This window comes from Saccopteryx leptura, chromosome 3 (genome assembly GCF_036850995.1).
Source record: "Saccopteryx leptura isolate mSacLep1 chromosome 3, mSacLep1_pri_phased_curated, whole genome shotgun sequence".
Taxonomy (NCBI): domain Eukaryota; kingdom Metazoa; phylum Chordata; class Mammalia; order Chiroptera; family Emballonuridae; genus Saccopteryx; species Saccopteryx leptura.
This window is the reverse complement of record NC_089505.1, coordinates 28303162-28328092: the sequence shown is the minus strand read 5'-3', so window position 1 is coordinate 28328092 and position 24931 is coordinate 28303162. Positions and strand designations below refer to the sequence as shown.

The following is a 24931-nucleotide window of genomic DNA, read 5'->3' as shown; positions in this document are numbered from 1 at the left end:
TATCGAAGTGAATGAATGAAAAGTAAACAGTATTTACATTATAAAAACTAAAACTATATAGGACATTCTAATTAAGACTTGAATAGCAAGATGTAAGAACTATGTCAAAGCATAATTTGAATTAAAGTGTTATTCTTTTTTTTTTTTTTTTTTTTGGTTTGGTTGGGTTTTGTTTTCCATTTCAACTATTATAGATGTGACTTTTGACCAGCCTTTCGTGTTGATATAGAGGTGGCTTCACATCTAAGCAAGGAAGGTGTTTTGCAAGTTGTTGGAAATGAGCCGTCCAGCCTTTCCCACACATTGGGCCCTGTTTTTCCAACACCTTGTGGATCACTAATTGGAGTTTTCAGACTCTACCGCCAAATTGCACGCATTCCTCTGAAGTGAGTGTGACACACACTTCCTTCCAGAGTCAATGAAAGGAGAAGGTCAGGAAGAGGAAAAGCAGCAAACAATGGCCTTCCAATTAATTTAGAAGGAACTGACTTTCGGGTTCTTGATTTTCTTCAGGAGGAAAAAAAAACAAAATAGAAATGCAATCTAAAAGGAGAATTTGTGCTTTGTGTATTAATCCTAAAAACAGTTCAATAGAAAAAAAAAAAAAAAACAGTTCAATAGTTAGCTGCCCACATCGCATCTGCATAGTAAAGAAAAAACAATTTTGAAATAACTTGAAAATGTCTTCTCTATGAAACTTCAAAGGCGGAAGAGCTGGAAGCAGTGAGCAGGCAGGAACAAATCATGAGAGGAAAAATGTTCTGTGCACGCAGTGACTCAGTCCTTAAACCACTTGAAAGACTGCGTGTGACTGCATTCGCATGTGTGAATATGGATGTGTGAGATCATATTTGATTGCACGCATGGAGGAATTAGAAAATAATCAGCACTGACCATGTCCTTTGAAAGTCATGATGTTTGTCCTTCAACTTTAGTCTTTGAAATGACACAGTTTAAAACTGTCACAGAAAGGCATGACAGAGATTTTGGAAGTCATTTGATCATATAAATGTGCAGAGTTTTGAAGGCATTAAAGAATGCAATTAGTAATAGACTATCTGAAATGTTTTAAATTAGTAGCTAGCCAATTAAAACCAACTGGGTCTTTTCAATGAATCATTTTCAGCATTTTTGAAAACTTAACTCTATGGTGTACAATTATAAAATATGAAAAGATCTTAAATTTTTGCTTTTTTTGTTTTTATTACTGTGTTAAAATTACAATATCTTCATTAGTAACAACTCAGAGGTGACCTGCCTTATAAAAATATAACAAAACTAAATTTTTAAAATAAATATTTAGAACAGTAAATATAAATGCTTTAAGATTATCACTTTATCTATCTATTGCTCACTACTCTGTTGCCATTAAAGAAAAGATGTTATTCAAACAGCAAATCTGAGCTATAATAAGCACAAAACAATTCAAGATTTAAAGAATATTGAACTGATAAATCTCAAAAATTAAAAATCCCCCATTGGTCAACTCTTTTTCAGCATTCATATTAAGTTGCAGGCAATTGAGCTATCAGTTAAATATGTTGCACTGTATTTTAAAGCATAAAAACCTTAAAAAAGAGAGAAGTAAGATTTAAAACCAATCTTAAGAAACAGGGATTTAAACTAAAAAATAGTTGATAGCATAGCATATCATTTTGATGTGACATCCAGAAGAGTTTAATTAGAAATGAACTGAGTCTCAATTTCAATTGAACAGGAGGAAAAATCCATCACATTTCAATTTGGATTAGAAGCAATGGATTAAGACAAATGTTTATAATTTCACAATGGTAACCAGATAGAATATATATATTATAAATCCACTCTGATTGCCATTAAAGAAAAGATGTTATTCAAACAGCAAATCTGAGCTATAATAAGCACAAAACAATTCAAGATTTAAAAATATTGAACTGATAAATCTCAAAAATTAAAAATCCCCCATTGCTCTACCACTGAGCCAACCAGCCAGGGCCCAGATAGAATATTTATTAAGCTCTACGAATACACACTCAATTTGCTTTCAGACCTATATTTTTCACAATTTATGTGACTGTATTAATATGTGGCTCAAAAATCATTAATATTGGCATATTCAGACCTCATACATAACAATATGGTTCAAAAAAAGTTGTATGCTCTGATTTACTATATTTTTAAAAACCAGTAGTTGATTCAGATGGGATAGCATACTGAACATCCACTTATGCCATAATTCATTTAATTTAAAAAACACTATATTTTCTGTATACTTTAAAATACTGAAAAAAAAATCCACTCTGATTAGTTAGAATGGCACTCCTTCACTATTTTTTTAAATTAGCAACACATTGACATTTTATTATCGACAAACTAAAGTGCTGTAATAAATTGATTTTCCTACATGTTTATATTGATTGAACACCTACAAGTTGAATCAAAAAGCTAAAGTCAATAGAAAACAAGTTATTTGGGCTTACAGAGGACCCAAACCCAAACTCTTGCCCAAAACGAACAATTGAAATTCCTGTTGAGGTTTGAAAAAGTCTCCACAACCCTCTCAAACGTACTGCTTTTTATGTGAACTCAGCACTTCACAGCTGAGCCAGAATGAGGAGTGCTGAGATCCCTGTGGTCGACTGTTTCCCAAGTATTTCAAACCCACGCCTGGACCAAAAAGCTCCAGGAATCTCATCAGAAGCCTTGACTCCGGGAGGTTTCTACTTAGATTTCCAAACCAGAGAGGTTTGGAAAAGATCACGTTGAACCTTCGACCCACTCGTAACTTGCCCATCAGTATTTCGGTTTTAGGCACTCACCTCATAGTACTGACTCCTTTCACTATAGCTCCATAGTTAATGTGCCATTTGCACTAGAAGAAACTTGGCTGGAGACAGACAACATGGTTCAGTTTAACAACCTAATAAATATATTGAAAATAACCAATGAAAACAAAATGACAGAGACTGTCTTGTAACCGAGCTGCCGTAGTCTCTGCAGCCAACCTCAGCCTTCACCTCAGCCTTGCTCCAAGTCTGGGATCGCTAAAGCTTCAGGAAGGTTGGACGCGAGGAAAAGTAGAAAAATATATAAAAGTTGAATTTCAAAATACTGGGAATGTTATTTTCAAACTGCTAAAGAAGAGAAGAGAGAGATAATTCATCCCACAATAATTACAGAAACACCAAGAAGTAATACTTCTCTGGGCTTCAGTTTCCTCATTTAAAAAATGATGTTCATAATACATCAATTAATATTTTAAGGATTAAATGAGATGAGATTATCACAGTGCCTTATAAGGTACACAGCACAATAAGAGCTAAATATCAATAGATGTTAGCTTCTTTCTTTGGTTTCCATTGACATTTTTCATTACTTTAGTCATTCAATAAATACTTACTGCCTGACCAGGTGGTGGCGCAGTGGATAGAGCATCGAACTGGGATGCCGAGGACCCAGGTTCAAGACCCCGAGGTCGCCAGCTTGAGCGCGGGCTCATCTGGTTTGAGCAAAGCTCACCAGCTTGGACCCAAGTTCGCTGGCTCAAGTAAGGGGTTACTCAGTCTGCTGAAGGCTCGTGGTCAAGGCACATATGAGAAAGCAATCAATGAACAACTAAAGTGTCACAATGCACAATGAAAAACTAATGGCCCTGGCTGGTTGGCTCAGTGGTAGAGCATCGGCCTGGCATGCAGGAGTCCCGGGTTCGATTCCCGGCCAGGGCACACAGGAGAAGCGCCCATCTGCTTCTCCACCCCCGCCCCCTCTCCTTCCTCTCTGTCTCTCTCTTCCCCTCCCGCAGCCAAGGCTCCATTGGAGCAAAGTTGGCCTGGGCGCTGAGAATGGCTCCATGACCTCTGCCTCAGGCACTAGAATGGCTCCTGTTGCAACCGAGCAGCACCTCAAATGGGCGGAGCATCGCCCCCTGATAGGCATGCTGGGTGGATCTCGGTCAGGCGCATGCAGGAGTCTGTCTGACTGCCTCCTCGTTTCCAGCTTCAGAAAAATACAAAAACAAACAAACAAACAAAAAACTAATGATTGATGCTTCTCATCTCTCCGTTCCTGTCTGTCTGTCCCTATCTATCCCTCTCTCTGACTCTCTCTGTCTCTGTAAAAAAAAAAAAAAAAAAAGAATCGGTAGTTACAAAATATTAAAAATAAATACTTGGCCCTGGCCAGTTGGCTCAGCGGTAGAGCGTCGGCCCGGCGTGCGGGGGACCCGGGTTCAATTCCCGGCCAGGGCACATAGGAGAAGCGCCCATTTGCTTCTCCACCCCCACCCCCTTCTTCCTCTCTGTCTCTGTCTTCCCCTCCCGCAGCCAAGGCTCCATTGGAGCAAAGATGGCCCGGGCGCTGGGGATGGCTCCTTGGCCTCTGCCCCAGGCGCTAGAGTGGCTCTGGTCGGCAGAGCGACGCCCCGGAGGGGCAGAGCATCGCCCCCTGGTGGGTGTGCCGGGTGGATCCTGGTCGGGTGCATGTGGGAGTCTGTCTGACTGTCTCTCCCCGTTTCCAGCTTCAGAAAAATACAAAAAAAAAAAAAAATACTTACTGAACATCTATTATGTGGCAAGCATTATAATTGGTGCTGAATATACCCTGGTGAATACTACAAATACAGTCCCTGCCCTCGTGGAGGCTACAATCTAATGAGAAAAACAAAATAAATAAGGAGAGAGGGAAGGGGGGGTGAAAGGAAAGCAAGGAGACAGACAGACAGATATTGTCATCGTTGCTGTGAAGAAACTGACCAAGATGCATTGACAGGAAAGAGTTGGGGAGAGGGCACCTAATTAGATAGATGCTTGAATTTTGTTTCCTCATTTTCTATTGATCCTAGGAAAGAAAACTTGTCTTCTGATGATTGGATTTTACCTTAGTTGGTTTCATCGTAAGTTTCACAGTGCCACATTACCCTTTGAAAAGACTGTGACCCCTGTGTCAGACACAGTATTTCACATAGACATTATACCACTGAAGACTTTTCTGAACACGAATAGTCTGGCTAAGTCCTATTCTGCCATTCTATTTTCTTTTCCGAGAAAGGTTACAAGAGAGGTTTTGACAGTGATGCTGTTGATATTTAGAATCCTGACTCTCTTGACCCTTTCAATCGAGCTGTAGACCAGCATGTATGATGTAAACTGGCCTGGTTGCCATGGTGGATAATGTCTTGACAACAGACATGGGTCAGGTGTCCATTTTGGATCTTTCAGGCTTGTCAGCAGCTCTGGATAAAGCGGGTCATGTGGTTTTTATTGGCTCACCTGTACATTCTCGTGGGAACAGCTGAGAGCCACTTTGCCCGCCCTTCTCATGTTTGGAGATGCCCCAGTCAGCAGTGTTGCTTGTGGCTGATCTGCTCTGAGAACGTGGCTGGTTCTTGCAGCATTTGGCCCACTCTCCTTGTTAAAGTGTGTTGATGGAATATCTGAGGTGGCAACGTGCACAGGGTTGGCTGCGCTCAAATCTTCCTTCTACTTCACAGTCCAAGTCACTGTTGCCTCCTTTCCGCACCATAATATCACACAACAAGGGCCACAGCCAAGGCCCTCCCTCTGAATGACATTTAAGACAAGTACACATAACTCAACTCATTACTGAGCCCTCTATATGCCAGGCATTGAGATAGGTTTTGCGGAACAGGTATTAAATCCCAGAAAATGGGATTGGGTTAAATAAAGGCGAAAATTTTCTTTTCCAAGTCGCAAAATTAAGGGCAACTGTATGAATTTGCTATGGCTGCCATAACAAAGGAGCACAGATTGGGTGGCTTAAGCCACAGGAGTTTATTTTCTCACAGTTCTGCAGGCTAAAATTCCAAGACTAAGGTGTCATTAGAGTTGGTTTCTCCTGAGGCCTCTCTCTTTGGCTTGTAGATGGTCGTCTTCTCCTTGCAGCTTCATGTGGTCTTTCTTCTGTGCCTGTGTGTGTGTTCAAATTTTCTCATCTTATAAGGACACCAATAATATTAAATAAGGGCCCACCCTAATGTCCTCACTTTAACTTAATTACCTTTATAAAGACCGTATCTCCAAATACAGTCACAGGTTGAGATTCTGGGGATTAGAACTTTGACTTGTGGATTTAAGGGTTGGGGTGGGACATAATTCAGCCTGTGGAATGTCTTGATAGCCCCAGATAGTATAAATTTAGAACCATATCATTAAAGTGGATCAGAGAATAAGTGGCCATGGATGATGATAATTTGTACCTTACCAGCTGAGAATCTCAACATACTTTATAAAACTTGTTATGAGGATAAAATACAAGTACAAAAAGAATAAGAAGTTTCACCGAATTCCCATATCTGAATCAAATGAAAAACTTGAGTTCCAGCAGCTACCCAGGAGATCTAATTCTTTGTTGGAGAGTTCACTTCCACCTCATTCCTGGGACAAAAAGGAATTTGGGGTAACTAAATTTTTTTTTCCTTTAGGTGAGATCATTTGGTTGTTAACTCTGATAAAGGAAATGTTCTGAAACAACCTCACAAAATCAAAGACCGGTCACCAGTTTTGTTAGTGAATAAAATAGTTTCAAGCCACAGTCTCACTCTGCGTTTCTAACTCTTTCTCTTCTGAGTATTTCTCTTTAGCCAGAAGAGAAGCATAGTTTAGACTCTTTTGAACCTGAATTGTTCAAAGCATTAAAGGAGAAGCGGAATCAGAAAAGTGTCTTGGTGTTCTCAGACAACTGTAATATCATATAAATTGTTACTAATGTACAGTACTAGGATTACAGACAGTTGGGAAGCTTGAAGAGGATAAATATAAAACGAGAGAGAGATAAAAAAGTCAGTCTTGGATTTTTTATTTTTTTGAATGTCTGGCATACTTTCTTTTGTTGTAAAGTTGAGCTCCTTGATCATGTACGTGAATGTGTTTGGAGGTCTAGTCTGGTTCACATAGGTACACACAGATTTCCGTGATTGTTTGAAATCCTATGGAGTCATCTTGGCCAGACTTCCTGATTCTAATCTCATTCCAGGGTGAATTGAGGTTAACTACTGGATAGAATGTTCGGTTCAGTTGAATGGGAGCTTACTGCCAAGGTACATATGAGCTGAGTGCTCCTGGTACAGGTGATAAATTGAGGAAAGAGCGATCACATGAGAATGTTGTTTTTGTGCAAGCGCATGGTCTTCTGCAAGAATATTGACCAGAGTTGTTGTTCAGGTACAAAGAGGATGTAGCTTGAAGCTGTAAAAGGCAGCCTTCAAAGGACTAACTCATCTGGAAGGATAAAAAAAAATACCTGTGTCAGTGAGGGCTGAATGTGAGCTACTCACTTTTGGATAGGTGTTTGATGATGAATAATTGTATTCTTGAAGTGTCTTTCTAACATTGAGCTAATACTTATCCTTTATAACATATCTGACTTAAGAAAGATGGTGTGTGCCCACCTGACCACTTTGGTGAACCAACATTGCCCCTTCTCCACCTACCCCTACAGGATTCATTCTAGTCCATCCTCAATGAATTCCCTGAAAAACATCAATGATAAAGTAACCTTGAATATCTAAGCATCCTAGTTCCAGATGAGTGATGATACCACAAGGGTACCTCAGAATGCCACTGGTGATAAAACACTAAATATCCTGGGGGAAACAGTGCTGGCATCTGAAGAAGACAAAAAAAAAAGAATTTTTTTGGATACTTGGTGAGCAAAAGATACACACAACTTTATGTGCAGCTTCCAAATATTCTTCTTTTAGGCAGTGTAGATTATCTCATAAGAGGTAGCCGAATTTTTGTTTAAAATATACATATACATTTAGACTAAATAATGCTGAAAGATGTACAATGTACACTCTCATAAACAGCCTCATAATTTTAAAAAAAAACTTTCTATGTTTATTACAAATTTAAAATAAACAAAAAGGCACAAGGTAAAAACTAGCCCGAATCCAATTTCCTAGGGAATACTTATTTTGCTAATACTTTTCCAGACACCTCTGTCTGGACACGCATGCAATTTTATATAAATGGTAATATGCCCTTCAAACTATTGTCTAACCTGGAGAACTATGTCCTTTTAATGAGTAGATAAACTTTCATTAGACATACAGTATCTCAGCTTTGTTCTCCATTTTAAAAACTATCAAATGTTTGTTTTAGACACTAAGACTCGATCTTGAAACTATGCTGTCCAATGAAGTAGCTGCTAACCATGTGTGACTATTTAAATTTAAATGAAGAAAACCTGAGCAAAATTAAAAATTCCGTTTCTGAGTTTCACTGTGTATATTTCAAAGACTCAGTAGCCCCTTGTGGCTGGTAGCTATACTACGGAAAGGACAGAATAATTTCACCATTGCAGAAAGTTCCATTAGAAGCAGATATTCTTCAGACATAGGTCGCTTCAGGGCTGGAGTTCTATTTACACACCTGAATTTCTCAAACATTTTAACTTCTGACTCTTGACATCATAATTTAGGGTAAAATCCCAACTTTAGAAGCAAGAAGTCACAACTCAGAAACCAGCTCTTTGGATGAAGGCAAAGAGAAAGACTTTTCCACTATTTCCAATGATGTCTCAAAGATCATGACTCCCAGATGTTCTAGTGACATTCTTCAAAACACTCTTTTCCATTGAGACATCATAGCTCTTGCTCACTCAGAATGAATGTGAGAGTTTGAGGGTAGGTGCTCCCTGGTAGATTGGGTACCATCCTACTTTAGCGTGGGAAATCACTCTAAATATCAGAATATAAATAAAACAAGAACAATTAATGAGCAGTAGGGTCTGGGAACTGGATTCAAACCAACCACCCACCTGCAGTTCCTCTAGATCATATGTTGTAATGATGAGAAAAAAATTTTTTTAGTTGTGTTCTGTATCATGTTCTCAAGCTGAACAAATAACCCCATCCCCCTTTTTGGTCCCCATGTCTCCAGAGAACATAATACAAAATTAAATTCCAGGCTTGTTCCAATAATTTGAGATCAGCCTTCTAGTTTTTAGAATTTATGTTCAGTCTGAATGAGCACCTAAAATTACATGCTCTCAAATCTCACACAGAACCCCCCCTTCCCATCTCCTTAAGTCTCTGGAGGCTGAAAGTTAAACAGTCAAAATAAATATTCTCACAGAAGATTTCTTGTCTTTCTTCCTTTCACAGAAAATTTTAACTTCTTCAGAATGGCCTTTAGGGTTTCATGTAAACATGTCTTCCCCTAGCCCTAGTAGGAGTATGGAAATGTGAGAAGAAAACAACACCATAAAAAGAAATTTCCAATTTCTATAAGTTTGCAAAATGGTTCAATTTGATATCTTGTAAGAAGACTTGCAGCCATTTTTCATTTGATATGAACTGTCTTATCTCTGCTTACAAGCCATTTTTGTTCAATGGAGACCCATGTGATGTGAGCTTTCTCGAATCTCTAGCCTAAGGAACAGCCTTTGAAAGTACTATTGTCTTTACTTATTAATTCATTCATTCCTTTGCTTGGTAAACATTTATTGAGCCACTTCCGTGTACTAGGGAAAGAGCCAAGTGTTGATCTTACAAACATTCATCACAAATGGCTTCTCTCCTTCAGAAGCTTTATGAGGCACTCATTGCAAAATGTGTGAGAGAAATGTGGTCTGAGAAAGCTTCCTCCAGGAGATGATACTTGATCTGAGTCTTCCAGGATAGCTGCAGACTAGCCACACAGTGAAGGTAGGTGAGACCACTCCAGCACAGGGGAAGGGGTGCATTGCTCAATGTCTGTACAGGACCAGTCAGTTGGTGAGGTTAGTACAGTAAGTCAGGCAGGCAATAGGGCTGGAGAACTATGCAGGGCCAGATGATGAGAGACCCTCTATTTCACTCTGAAGGTGATAGAAAGCCGCTGAAGGGTTGTCAACATGGCAATGACAAGAAAGAGTCATAGTTTCAGAGAGGTTAGTGTGGCATGTTTGGAGGGGGTGAACTAAAGTGGGACATGCACGAGAGAAAAGAGACATCAAATAGAATGGTGACTGCAGTGCCTCAGATGAGAAATTAATGCTTAATCTAAGGGAATATTGAAGCTCTGGAAAGTACTCAATGAGATTAATTTAATTCAGATTGTGAAGTACTATTTTGAGGATCTAATAACCAGTTGGAGAAATGGAAGGAAGCCAGAATGGTTTAAAAGACAGTTGAACAATTAAAAATAAACTAGTCTTTTAAGATTTGTTTTGAGAAAGGGGGGGTTATTATCAGAGCATCTATCCTGGCCTCTGAAATATGAAATATATGAACCAACCTAAGAAGGAGAAGAAAGAAGAGTACCTTTGGGCTCTCCTGTGCACCTTACAGCTCATTTTCAGTATCCTGGGAAATCTGGCTTCTCAGATTAGTGTTCTATTTTCTAGACTTCAATGACTCTCTAGAAAACAAACCAGCAAAAACATCATTTGTTATGTGAAATATTTTTAATTTGGACATCAACTTATGTAAGACCCTTTGGGTCATTCAGTCAATAATGTTTATTCTGTGCTAAGCATTTGCAAGTATAAGAACTAAACCCTCTATTCAAATTGCTCTTTATCCCATTTTTATTCACATGTTTATGTATTTTCTTCATTACTTGCTTATATCTAGCTATTATCGTCATACATTAGAGCAGTGGTCCTCAAACTGCTACATGAACAAGAATCATGTGGAAAGTTTGTAAAACTCATTTCCAGGGCCTTCATCGCAGAGCCAATGATTCAGGAAGTCATTTCCTGTAGGGCCCAGGAATTTGCATTTCTAGCAACAGTATAGTTGGTTCCAATATTGCTGGTCTGAGGGCCACCCTCTGGGAACTGTTAGTTTATAGCTTTACATGAGAGGAACTGACCTGTGAAGCAATGTCAGCTTCTTTCCTGTGGCAGTCAAGTAGCCATAACGTGGAATTGACGTTAATGGGAATTGACGCAGGCAACAAAGGTGTCACACTGAGGCCTTAAGTGTTTATGACCAAGCCCTCACTACCCAACTCTCTCCTCCTGTTTCCCAGCTGCATTTCCCATTGGGCATTGCTGTTGCTATTGGCCTGTATGTTGCTGAGGTTACGGCTCTTGATGAGGTCAAACAGTCCCAGATGGAGAGGCTTGAGAAATGGGAACAAACTTTCCTCCATCTGAATTTCGTTTCTCCTATCTGAACTTCAAAGTCAAAGATTAATAGACTTATCACCTCATCACCTTGAGAAGGTGGAGAGATTTGCCAAATATTACCAGCCACTGGAAGGGCTGTGATGGTCAGCTCAGCACTAGTCATGAGGTTAGCCTGGACTGCAAGAAAGATAAATGGGTAAGAACCTGTATCTCGTGGTGAATATAATGGCTTGCCAGTTACCTTGGCTATAAATTTATTTTCTTGCAAAACGATTTCAAATTGTGGATCCTTTCTTTCTAGGTGGAGTTAAGTCTCTTCTGTTTATTTGTAGTATTCAGGAGTTGTCCAGTCTTTGCCTTTAGGTATATAATCTCAAACACATACAGGAAAATCAAGCAGGAGACTACCGAGTAACTAGGTATCAAGTGACAACAGCAACAGGAGTGAAAAGGAGGGAAAAATCTAAAGAATATTATAAGTAAATGGTAACAGACTTGGCTTCTCCAACAGAGAGGAGAAGAGGTAGTTGAAAGCAACTCCAAGGTTTCCAACTCTTTTGAGCAGAAGGATGGAATCAATTACATAAACACAGAGAATGAAGAGGGGTTGTTTTAAGTAAAATGCTGGGTTTTGTTTTGCACATCCAGGTGATAATGGGAGGGGCAAAGGGGAAGAGTTTTGGAATAGTTGGAAATCCATGGCTGCCAATCAGATGACAAGAGTGTCTTGAGGGAGGCATTGGGACCCTCCTACTTAGAAGTGAAAACTGCAACCCTGTCAATAATGAGCTCAGGGAGAGAGGCTCCGGGAAGGAACAGTCAGAAGATCGAGGGCTGAACCCTCACAGTCCTTTCAGTGGGGCTCCAAATAAGCTCTTGGATTTGATACTTCTGTGTATTTTCAGTTCGCGTTTTGGTTGAAGTGTAAACTGTCCGGGACACAGTATAGAGTTTCCAATGAAGAGATACCCCGTTGGCCAGAGGCTGTACCTCCATTCACTTGCTTATATGCTGGCCCATATAGAAACTGTGGCTTCATCTGCATGGTATAGAAGTTGAACCGGGGGCATTTTCAGTTCTCTCAGAAAAGCATAATAAAATAGTCTGAAATGGCAAGCTAACGACTATGAACATGTCTGTAACTCTTCTTTTTTTCCATATCATTCATGCCATGCAATACTGAGGTGGGAGACTTTCCAGCCACATTAGAAAAGCGTCCCCTGAAGTCGCAAACCCAATGGTTTGGAAGAGAGATTTCAAATAACTCAAAATATACAGTGTAAACAAACTGTCCTTTTAGTATGAAGTGTACTAAATTAAAGAAACCAGATGCTTTGGTTGGCTTGGAACAGCTGGATTATGATTGGCGCTCCTTCACTAACCATTTTCTTTGGAACCTCCTCACCTCCTTCTCCTTTCTTCTTCCTTACCGTCTTCCTCTCTCCTCCTCCCCTGCACCCCCCCTCTATCTGGTTCTTGTTCCAGACAGCCGTACGCTCATAAGATACAGGAGATGTAGCTCCCAAACAGCAAATGATTTCTGAAAATAGAGTTGTTCATGTAAATTGTTTGCCTGTGCTCACAAAAAATGTGCTTTCTGGAAACCTGGTGTGAGAATCTGAATCACACCTTCAACCATAGTTCTTAATGTGAAGGACTTTTTTTTATGTAATAATTTTATTTGACTTAAAAATTAAATATTAATATATTCCTTTTTTAATACCACTAACTGGGACACTTTAAGGGGACTTAGGAAATCACATAGATCCATAAATTTCTAGGTTATTTATTCATCTAAACTCCTGAAGCCTCACAACCCTCTGAGAGAGGGTCCAAAACCAAATATCCAAATTCACTAAAACTTTGATGAAACCTCAATGAAATTACGAGGTTTTCCCTGACACAGAAGTTTTTCTGGCCAAATTGATGCTATCTCAAACCAATTGATACTGTGAGAAATTATTTAATGTGGATTAAAATCTACTTTCATCTAAAGTGTCTAGACAACTCTATCAGAAATGTATTTTCAGCTTTAATCTCTATAGAAGGGATGGAAAGAAGGAAAGGGGAAAAAATTAGGGAAAAGAAATTTTACACAGGCTGCAAACAGCCAAGACAGATCAATGCTATTTATTACCTCAATGATTCTCAATGATTAATATGCCATATATTGGGGGGCAACTTCCTGTGTCTGTGATTTAAAATAAACACCAGGAAACTAACAGAAGGCATAAATATGGCTTAGTTAATAAACGTTTTGTAAGAATAAGGTGTTCTGTAAGTATTAGGTGTAAAAAGTAATTGCCAGACACCCCCCCTCACAACTATGAAATACTCTTGTATTTCAACCGGATAAGGGAACCTTGTTGCAGGCCAGGTCATCTAAAACGTGCAAGTATTTATGTTCTCCCTTTAGGGAGACATTTTTGTTGAGCTTTAGTAAATCAAAGCTTAGCAGGGGCACCGGTTCCAAATAAGTGTGTATTTGGGAGGGGAGGGGCAATTTATTTTTTTTTTCATTTGAAGAAGATGAAAAAAACACTCCACACATTCTCCACGCATTTTTTTTTTTTTTTTTTGCCTCCAAAACACCCATCACCATCACCCGTTCTCTCCACCCTCCCTCCAGTCCTGGGTGGGTTCAGCTCCGGGCGATGTCTGGCCCTATGGCTCGATTCTGGCGCTTGCAGTGAGGCCGGCTGGAGTGGGCAGGGTATATACTGGAGATGAACGTTCCTATGTTTTTCCCACCCCGGTTGAGTCCAACAATAAATCTTTTCCTAAGACATCCTCTTATATTAGACATGTTTTAGAGACTCTTACAGCAGTAACTGACGTACCAAAGATAGAGGACTTTTTTGGTGGTTTGTCTTTCATTCCACAGTCTGCCATAGCTTCCCAGTTCTGCAACAGGAGAAGAAAACAGCACTCTTTTCTGGTGCACACTCACTTCCCCAAAGCAGAAGATAAAGGAGTTTTTCTTTCCATAGAAAATGCACATACAGAATGAGTCAGGAAATATGTGTGTGTGTGTGTGTGTGTGTGTGTGTGTGTGTGTGTGTGTGTGTGTGTGTGTTCTGACTTGAAATACTTATGAAAAAGATGCTGGCCTGGTACTAGTTTATTTTAAAATTTATAAGGATTTGTAAAAAGCAAGGACAAAAGTTTCTGAGCTGGTAGCTCAGTTCGTGTTGCCTTTGTAATGCGCTGGGAGGCTGGGTGTTCCGAAAAACAGCTCTCTGCCTGGCTGGCTGTGGGCTGATTGAATCAGTTAACATCTCTAGGCAAATATGGAAATCTTGACTTGCATCAGTAGGGTGCAGGTGATCCAGGGGATGCAGAGGTAAAGGCAAAGAGTTAAGTCAAAATAGCAGAAAGGAATTTATGAAGCTCCCCCCCTTTTCCGAGAACAGCTCCACTTGTAATACTGGGAAGTAAATGTTAAGTGTGGTATTTGCTGCGTGGCCTTCCCCCCACTTTAATCCTTGGCTTCATGGAACTCCATTTCGTCGGGCGATATTGAGAAAACACAGGGTGATTGAGTGGGGGGGCACACGGCAGACTCAGAGCCATTTCATAATTCATGCCGTCTTTAGGTGATTATTAAGCTCTCAGCTCTGTGAGTTTTTAGGATTACGCATGCTCAGAATGTGTGCCCGTAGCACCCTTGACGGTTCTGCTTTATCGGCCCAGTCTTACACTCCCCAGCAGGTTGCGCTTGCTTCCTTCTCGCGTAGGTATTTTTAAGGTTTGCCCGCAGACAGGTGTTCTGCTGCCCTTACTAAGAGTCCCCACCAAAATACATCTTTGTCACAGAAACATGTTGCCATTATTTTATTTTCTAAGTCCGGTTTATGAATCTGGGTGACTGGAGTTATAAACTCTCACGCTTGGGGAATATTCTAGCACACCACGCTAGTCTGGATACCACTCTGTACCTTGCTTTGGCATCTACTCTTATGTTGCGGTTCCTTTCCAGGTTTCATATGAGACTGCTAATGCTTTCCGCGTTCCAGTTCATTTCTTAATGTCTTTTAAATAATCCCATATGCTATCTTCTTTTCTCCCCTTTACTTTCCTTCTTTTATTCCACGTTGCCCCCGTTTTGAAACTTTACTTGGTATATGCTAGAATTCAGTTTCTCTTTTTCCAGACCAACAACACATCTACAGTAATTTACAAAACCTTGACACCAATCTGACTAGGACTGTGCATTTCATCCGGGGCTGAATTTTCACTGCATCTCCTTTGACAAAAGATTAAAGATGCTCAAAAATAAAAATAAAAAAAATTTTTAATGTAAAAAGGAAAGCACTGTTATTAGAGACACTCAGCAACAGCTTGAGAATGTCAGCAACTAAAGCTGCGAGCTAACAGCGCCAAGGTGGATGGAGCAGCTGCTTAGGAAGAATATTGAGAAGCCAGTTGTTATTCTCATTGGCACAGCAATGTGCCAATCACCACCCAAACTGCAGGGAGCCTGGGCCAGATTCTGGGGGAAAGAGCACCTTCCTATGCCAACTAGAAAAGGACCTCTTGTTTCTGTGTCAAAATTACATCCGCGGTTCCTTATGTACTTTTCTCTCTTGAACCATTCATTCTCTTCTCTCTTCAGGGGTTGGAATGGGAAAGAAAGAATACTGAGGAGGAAATATATTTCACTTTCATTTTACATTGCTATAACAAGTAATTTTATTATTTAAATGTAGATTATATCATGGCTGGGCATCTTACGTTGGTTAAGATACAGCATAAATACAAGTGAATTTCAGAGGGTGAATAACGTATCGACCCATATAGTTCAGTGCATTTTTGCAAGCTCCCTAACTCGGAACCCATGATTATGGCTTACAAAGAGCAGGACTTCAAAATTTCCTTGAGAGCCTTTTGTTTACTTCCAAGCAGAGAAAGAAAATACATTTTTCTGTAAATTTGTTTACCACAAAATAGGAAGAGCAAAAGACATCCCCCTCCCAAAATTTATTCTGATTTGGAATTTAAGTCAATTTTGGAAAAAAAAAATGAGAACTGGTTCACTTTTACTCTGGCTGAATATAAACAACTTTTTGAGATCCTCAAGCCTCAGCTTAGACAGTTTGAAAGCTGTAATTTTATGTCCCTACTTTTCAATGTCTAAGGTGTGCAATGCTTCCTAATTAAACAGCATAATCTTCTCCAAAAGGGAGTATAAAAGAATCCTCCTCTCGGGTACCTCTTTCTAGCTTGAGGGCAATTCTTTCTCATATGACTGTATAGAGATTATAATACAGTGTGGCTGTGTCACAAGCAGAATGATGTTTTACATGTAAAATTAGTAAATCTTTTCCTCTAAGAACTCTCCTAGAAATTTCAATAAATAAATAAGCAAAATAATTAGACTTCTCATACTTTCAACAAGTCAACCCTGGTGGGAGAAAGTCTATTCTCCATCGCTTAAGGAAGAGCAGACAACCAGTAGCAATTTTGGGGGGGCAATCCATCCCGTTGTCAGGACACCAGCGCCCCTGAGGGGATGTAGCTTTGATTTCTTTCACCAGGAAGCAAGGAGGCTGCTAAGGAGCATTTCTGATAATTGGACCAGTGGAGATAAGTGTAGCCAAAACTAAGTGCAGGAAATGAAGACCTGAGATTGTAACGTGTTATAACACGTGCTATGCATGTGCAATATATGTTATAATATGTTGTTACACTGGTGGGGAGAGAAAGAGAAAAGGCTGCTTCATAATGTGGCTGTGAAGCCGTGTGACCCTTTTTGGAGAAACATGACAGACAATTTCTGTTGGTATTAGGAAAGAAAACCAAAAATTAGTTCAAAATCTCACAGACACTAATGAAGGGTATGCCGTGTGTCTGTGATTAGTGAGAGATAGGCCATGTGAGGAGGAAAAACAAGGACACGTTAAAAGTCATTGAAGCACAATGCAAGACAGTCTTACCAAAAATAACTCAAGGCAATGTGAGATTAAAATCCAAGTGAACAAAAGTCCATGTATTGTATGATTCCATTTATATGAAATGTCCAGAATACAGAAATCTTTGAAGACAGAATGTAGATTAGTGGCTGCGTAGAATTCAGAAGAGTAGGAATGGGAGCCTAGAGGGTTATAACTAAAGGGTAGTGGCTTTCTTTCTGAGGTGATGAAAAGATCTTAGAATTGACTGTGGTGATGGTCACACATACCTATGTATATACTAAATATTATTGAGTTATACATTATAAATAGGTGCATTGTGTGGTATATAAATTCTATCTCAAAACTTTCAGATAATCAAAAATTTATTTGGAAAAAAGAAAAGCCGAGTAAATGGAAGGAATTATGAATACTCCAAGAACCCTGAACAGATAGCTCAGTCAGTTAGAGCATTGTCCTGATACGCCAAGGTTGCAGGTTTGATCCCTGGTCAGACCACATGTAAGAATCAACCAATAAATGCATAAATAAATGGAACAAGAAATAGTTGTTTCTCTCTGTCTCTATGTCTCTCCTTCTCTCCTTTCTTTTCTCTCTAAAAAATAATAAATAAATAATTTTTAAAATAAATATATAAAGACGCCAAGAATGGGGTCTTCGTCCTTAGCTCCCCCCCCTCCTCAGCCTCTACTCCCTTCCCACCTACCCACAGGACAAGCAGAGGAAGCTGTCAAGTATTCTTACTAACCTAGAAACGGTGGCACTGAAGTAAGGCTCTTCAGAGAACACGGGTGCCTCATTTTCTACCACATTTGAAGCCCACTTAAATGTGAGGCTTGACGAGATACCAATTTGATCTGAGGAAAATTGTGAGTGTGTGAATTATTGTTCAGCATTTTTTTTTTCCAGACAAAGGGGCTTTAGCTCGCAACAAACAAACTTTTGGATAAAAAAGAGCAGACATTCAGGCTGTCTGAGACACTCTCATAAATAACAAAACAAATTGGCACCAGGTAGGTCTTACCGGAGACTACAGCATTTACAAAGTTCTTCTGTTTGAATTTATTTCAAGCAGTCAATAAATAAATGGTTCCATGCTATTAAAAATGGAGAAAAGAGAAGACTACAAACATGTGCTTCTACCTCCTGCAATTTGGTCCATTTGCCCGTCTGCAGTCTCAGAGAAAGATGCAATTGTTCACTTGATGACCCTAGTACCCGGCATATTTTCTTTGGGGCCATCTTTTGAATATTATTTTTGTATAAAGCCAAGTAAATGAATGGAGAAGTTGAAAACATAATCAGAATGTTATATTGACACCGTTGTAGATTTTCCGAATGCCGAATAACAAGAAATGAATAGAAATGAGTTTGCCAAAGTGAACATTTTATGCATCTTTATGTAGGGCATATTCCCAAGTGGGAAAAAAAATACACTTGAACAAAATAAAATAACAAAATATTTATTGAACATTTTTGACTTATGACATATATTTGTCACATTTAAATAGAAGTCTTACACTCAGGGGCTGACATTCTAAACATTTATTTCTTTGTATCTTTTTCTCTCTTATTTTCTATCTCTAGTGCTCAGAGGACACTTTTAGCTATTTGATAAGAACTACAGATATTCTGCATAACCACGGGGCATATAATTCCACTGGGATCATTTTTATTTCCAAACTGTCTTTCTTAGTGATGTACACAGTGATTGTTAACAATTTTGCAGGCTCTCTAAGATACTGTAAGACATCAAATGAAATTTTAAAACTAACCCAAAGAATACTATTATTGACGTTAACCTTGAGGGACCCAGCAGTGGCTGTTCATTCTGTACCATCAGAGATAGTGTCCTTCCATTGGCAAGGCAGCGTGGGTCTCTTCATATAGCTATGATGAGGTCTAAATATGTGTGGAGTATCAAGGTTTGGAGAACAAAGTTATGCTGAAAATTCTAGGAAAGACCTAGAAATAAGTCCTCAGTAATACTGGTGAGGAGTTATTGCTAAAGGTATGTTACAGACGTAATGGCCCTTGTTTAGGAGTTTGGAGAATTGTGCTTCTAGTTGAAGGGGTTATAGGGATAGAAGATGCCCTCATAAATGTCATATCATAAGATAGGTTTTGCATAATTGCCTCTATTATTCTTCAGAATTTGAATTGTGAGTTCCATATAGTGAATAATATGAAGTGTACTTGTATCTTATTGTGCTCTTAGCCTTATCAGTAGAACGTTTTCAATAATACTCCATTGTATAATTTTTCTTGGAAATGTGAGTACAGATTGTTGTTGACAAAGTCTTTCCTCAGCTCTGATTGCCCAAACCAATAAAAAAAAATGTGCCAGTTACCCTGCTAAGTGTGAGCCAGGCCTTGTGCAAAGTGCTCTGATTTTTGCTCAATGACCGAGTTTCTCTCTAGGCCAAGATTCTTTATCTGCTTTTCCCCTGCTTCCCCTGCCCAATTCTCTTTCCCCAAACAAACCACTCTTCCATTGATTTCTTCACTTTATACTCTGGCCTTTCTTTTTTTGCCAATCTATGATTTCACACTCTACATATTTTACTACCTTTTCTTCTCAAAATGTTGTACAATTTGATTGGTTCCACAAAGCTTCTTCTTGGTTACCAGAGCAGTAACAATCCATTTCCCCAACTGAAGTGTCCAAATCTCAAAAAGATACACTCAGAAATGCTCCAAAATGATGCATATGATAAATATTTACTCTCTGTACTATTTGCTTTTACCTCCTGTCTCCTCTTTGCTAAACAACTGTGCTTTGGGGTATGTCCTTTCACATGTGCTCAGTGATAAAATTCCCATTATCCCACCAGTACCCATAAGTGGTCGTCAACAATGTCTCCACTCCAAAGTCACTGGGAACCTTTGTAAAAAATAACTAAGCCCAGACTCACTCCAGATCCATTAAATCAGAATATCTGATTGAAAATAACCAATCATAGTTATAAAACAGAGTAGAATGTTAACCTAATTTTGTTTTCCTTCCATCCTTTGGTGAAGAGAGAAAATCTTGACCAGTCTAGAAATATAGTGGAAAAAGTAAAAAAAAAAAAAAAAAAAAAAAGATGTTATGCTGAATCATGACTAGAAGGTTAAAGGTGAGCAAGAGCTTATCTTTTCCCAGCACATCGCTATGTCGGTCCAGAGAAATGAAAACATTTGCTTTAAATGATATACTCCAAGTTTCCATGACCTATACTGCACCCTACCCAACCCCTGCTGATGAGTAGTAAGATTCTTTGAAGGTTGATTCTATTGATTCTATGACCTCAAACATACGATAAGCCATATTGGAAGGTTGTTTTTAGGTTGTGTCATATTCATTTGTATTGATAAAGAGTTTCCCAACCAATGTGCTATGAATGACTTTTCAGTGTGCTGAAACATGGGTCGCCTTCAACCCCAGGGGTGGCCAGGCAAGCAAGCCTGGGACACCAAGACCCCAGTCCAAAATTCTTGCCTGGAGCAACCAGATTCATTTATCACCACAAGAATCAAATGTTATTTTCTCTGTGTTTTACGAAGTGAAAAGTCAGGGAAGTCCTGGAAATACACAGATGGTAGAATCTTGAGTGTCTGAAATGAAAAACAATACAAAACACTCAGTATAGAAGAAATTATATAAGACACATAAATCCAATCCTTAGTTACAAAATACTTAGAGGAGTAAAGTCATAAGCAGCATACTAGATGTGAAAAATTAAGCAACTTGTACTAAAGAATTAGTCCCCCTGATGGCATCTAGTAGCATAAAAATTGTTGTCATTTTGTTATAATGCTCACAGCCATAGTAGTACTTGATATAATAATATATGAGTATAATAGACTTATAATAGGTACTCAGTGAACACTGATTGAAAAGGAAGATTGCGGTTTACTTATCATCTGCAAAAAAATTATTTCAATACATTTGGATCAGTTTTTCAGTCTCAATTCTCAGAGTAAAATCACATAATTGGGTTTGGACATGAAGAACTACTTCTGGGTTTAATTATCACAGAGAAAAGTGGGATAGTACAATTCACACACAAAAAAGTAATTCTAGACTAGTTAGACTTTAATTTCAAATAGTGAGATATTTATGTTACCATCGAAATAGATTCTAAAAGGCTGTAAGACTTGATAAAGACAGAAAAGTCAAAAAAGAAAAAAACAAATTTATTTTAAGGTATAGTCATTCAGTTAATTCAGGCATTGTTTTTCCAATGGCTAAGACATATTCTCAAACTTTGGTGTTGTTAGATAAGAAACATAGAAATCGCATTATATTTAAGAATCTCAAAATATCTCAGTAATAAGGAATAGAAAGGTTTACCTAAAGAAGCCAATAAAAGTACACAGAAAGCTCTCTGATAGATCCAAATAATATTTAAAAAATATTTACTAGCATGAACAAAAGACAGAGGAGGGCTCATCTAACCAAACACAAATGTGTGACACAAGCCAATAATAAACAGCATTTTAAAAGGATGTATTAAAATGCTCTTCAAAGAAAAACAATGGAAATAGGACCAGCTCATGGTCTGGGAAAGTAGCAAAACAGTAAGAGTAGCAGCAGACTAAGAGAAGGCCGTGAAAGCTCAGTACCCATCGTTTTTCTTTCTTCTTGTCAAAAAGGAATAAATTCAAAAGAAGAGGTGCCGCTTTATCTTTAAAAAGAGTCAGTGTGGGGGATTAGAATGGAAGCCAGAGAAAGTGGAAAACAAACAGACAAAATAAAAAAGCAAGGTTAGTTTTGCAAACATTCAGGTTTCTGGATCTAGTTAGTTATAATACCAACTATTTGCAGATGTATTTGCTAAACTCCTGTCAATAATCCTGGTGGAATTATGGAGAACAGGAAAAGTGTCAGAAAACTAGAAAAAGGGAAAGTTGTCAGAATTTTCTTTGGTTAAAAAAACAAACAAACAAACAAATGACCTCTGTTTATAAAGTAGCTCCTCTTCAGTTGAATCCTCAAGTTTAGCCATGGTGACTGTGTGAACACACAGGGGAGGAGTGTGTTCCGAGCACAGCAGAGTTTTGACTGGGCAAGTTAATGTATGGGCTGGTCGATCCTATCATGAGTAAGGTCCAGTCACAGAAGTGTGGGTTTCAGGGACTGTTCCTGCAGTAATCAATGCATCTGCTTTAGGTTCTACCTGCTTCCTAAGTAGTCCTGTTCCGCATCAATATCCTGCAAGGCCTTCCCTCTAAGTACATATTCTTCAAAAACCAGTTTAATTAATTTTACAGATAAAATTAATTGCTCCAAAATGTACCTCTCCCCAAAAGACATGTATTTGTATCTTATATGCTCACAAAATTGATGTTAACTTAGTGAGCGAAGTAGCCATATGGTCGTGTGCCATGATCCATTTTCTGTCTTCTCTGTGAAGCTAGGAGAATATTTATGATGGCTTAGCACCCTTTGCTAGAGAGGGGCCTGCACACTCAGGCCCAAGGACACTGCCTAGCCTGCTGAGGGATCAAACCACCTGTGGGGCAGTTGGGGGAGGGGGCCACATAGTAACAGGCCTTGATGACTTACCATAACAAGACCTGGGCTATAGGAAAAGATACCACATTCATTTCGGGATCTCTCCAATGTATAAAGTTCCCCTATACTCTGTTTTCCACCCAGAGGCCAGCAAGACCCTTTTAAGAAAACATTACTCAAATCATGTCACTCTCTCACTTAAAACCTTCTTATGATTCCCTCTCTCTGAGTCCCTAATAAGCTATCTACTACTTCCCTCCTTGTCCACAATTTGTCACCTCTTTGCCCTTATCTCTTCCCACTTGCCCCACACTCTCTCTGCTCCAGCATGCTGGCCTCCCTGCAGTTTCTAGAAAATACCTGCATGTTCCCTGTGGCCTTGTGCCTGCTATTCTCTAAACCTGAAATGCTCCTCCCGGGTGGTCGCATGGCGCCCACATTTCATTCAGGTCTGTTTGATGGCACCTCAGAGCACTCTGTCAATAAATAGAGTCTTCATTATTCACACGGCAGCCCTAGCCCCACCCAGCCCCTCCCTGACCCCTTCCCTGATTGATTTCTCCCCATAGCACCCATATCACGTCCCTATTGGCAATTTATTTGTTGATTTTATCGTCTGTCTTTCCCTACTAGAATCTTAGCCTCATGAGAGCAGTTACATCTTGTCTGTTTTGTCCACTGCTATATTCCCAGGACCAAAAATAGGGCCTGGCACATAGTAGGTATTCAAACACATATCTGAGGAATAAATGAATAAATAAATATCCAGTTGGTCTGTAGCCCAAAAATGAAATCCAAACCAGAGCTGTGACTTAGTCATATGGGACAAGAATGCAAGGAGTGATGGTACCAGAGAAGAGAAGGTAGAGGATCTCTAAGCTCCCTCCAGTGCTAAGAGTTTAACCTATAGACACACACACAACACACACACACACACACTCAACACAAATCTCCATGTAGAGCAGTATGTATTTAACTATTTCCCCCAAAACACCCATTTTTGAAAATATTTTAAAAACATGTTTTGTAGACAACCGTGTTTGGAAAAAGCTAGATGACCTCACCTGCTTGGATATTCTTAGTGAGCGTTAATATATTGAAGGACCTGAACAATCTTGCACGTATTAGTCAGCGTCCTCCAAATAAACAGCTGACTAATACTGATTTGGGTTCCAAGAGTAGTTCTAGAGGAACAGAATCTTAAGAATGAGTTTTCTGAATTGGTTTCATGTTTTCTAGAATTGACTCCCTAGCCTGATTAAATTTAAAGATGCTAACTACACTATTTCCCATAGTAAAGAGAGTGTTGATAGTTCATGGTGCGAAACGGCAATAGAGATAGGCAAAAGATCCACACTTGAATGAAGCAAGTTTCTGGGTAACCATGTACATGAGTCCTTTGAATATTTTTTATCAAACTAATCAGTATAATGAGACTGGCTGATGGCTCCTAATATTGCTGAAGAAAGTAGGGAAAGGAAAGGATGAGTTAAGGGATTCCAATGTCTACCTCAAGTGCTGCATGAATGACCTGAGAGCTTCCATGTCTGCCCTGGGAGAGATTCACTTCCTATTGCTGCAGAGCTGACTTGTGAAAACCAAGCCCAGAATCCCATCCTGCTAGTGGCTGAGTACCAACCCAAATCAAATTTTCAACATGGCGCAGTATCTACTGTTAAAGTAAGAGCGTCGGTTGGAATAAATGGAATCCTGAAAATAGAATGAGGGCATATAGAAAGCCCTGATGAAGCTGGGTATTGAAATCCTCAGTTCCGAGGAGCCTTTTTTGCCAGTAGAAGCAGCCTCTTCACTTATCATAAGAAAATACCATAGACTAGGGGTGTCTTAAGCATCAGAAATTTGTTTTCTCACAGTTTTAGAGGTTAGAAGTCCAAGATCAAGGTATCAGCATATTTGGTTTCTCTGAGGCTGCTCTCCTAGGCTTGCAGATGGCCACATTCTTACTGCGTCTTCACATGGTCCTTTCTTTCTGCTTGTGCACCCCTGGCATCTCCTCATGTGTCCAAATTTTCTCTTCTTATCAAAACACCAGTTGGACTGGATTAGGACCCACCCTAGTAGCCTCATTTTAGCTTAATTACCTCTTTAGAGGACCTACCTCTAAATAGAGTCACATTCTAAGTACTCAGGGTCAGGTCTTCAAATATGAATTTGAGCGGGGAGGGGGGTTGAGAAAACACAGTTTAGTCACTAACTTGAAAGCTTTTTAACATTTAATTTTGTTAAACTTCTATGTTTTCCAAGAACATTTGACTATAGCACCTCTAATGCACATGTTTAATTACAATAAATTCAATTTAAAAAACATGTTTAATTACATATCAAAAAATAATGTTCCTCACTTTGAATACACTTTAACTCTGACCTAGATTTATAGCAATATCAATAGTATTTATACACTGTATAAAGGATCATACAGTGTAGGATTTACATAATATATAAT

At 39.1% G+C, this 24931-nt stretch overlaps 1 protein-coding gene across 4 annotated transcripts in view; it reads left to right on the top strand.

Annotated features, from left to right (window-relative positions):
* The window catches only part of PDE7B (phosphodiesterase 7B), a 333453-nt gene that overhangs the window by 221102 nt on the left and 87420 nt on the right, over positions 1 to 24931 (top strand). Inside the window, exon 1 of one of the 4 annotated variants that reach the window (XM_066373166.1) lies at positions 11142 to 11251. The exons of the other annotated variants lie outside the window; for them this stretch is intronic. Coding sequence (XP_066229263.1) covers positions 11248 to 11251 — 4 coding nt within the window. The 5' untranslated portion in view covers positions 11142 to 11247. Of the gene's footprint in view, positions 1 to 11141; positions 11252 to 24931 lie in introns of those variants that run through there. 4 annotated transcript variants of the gene reach the window in all.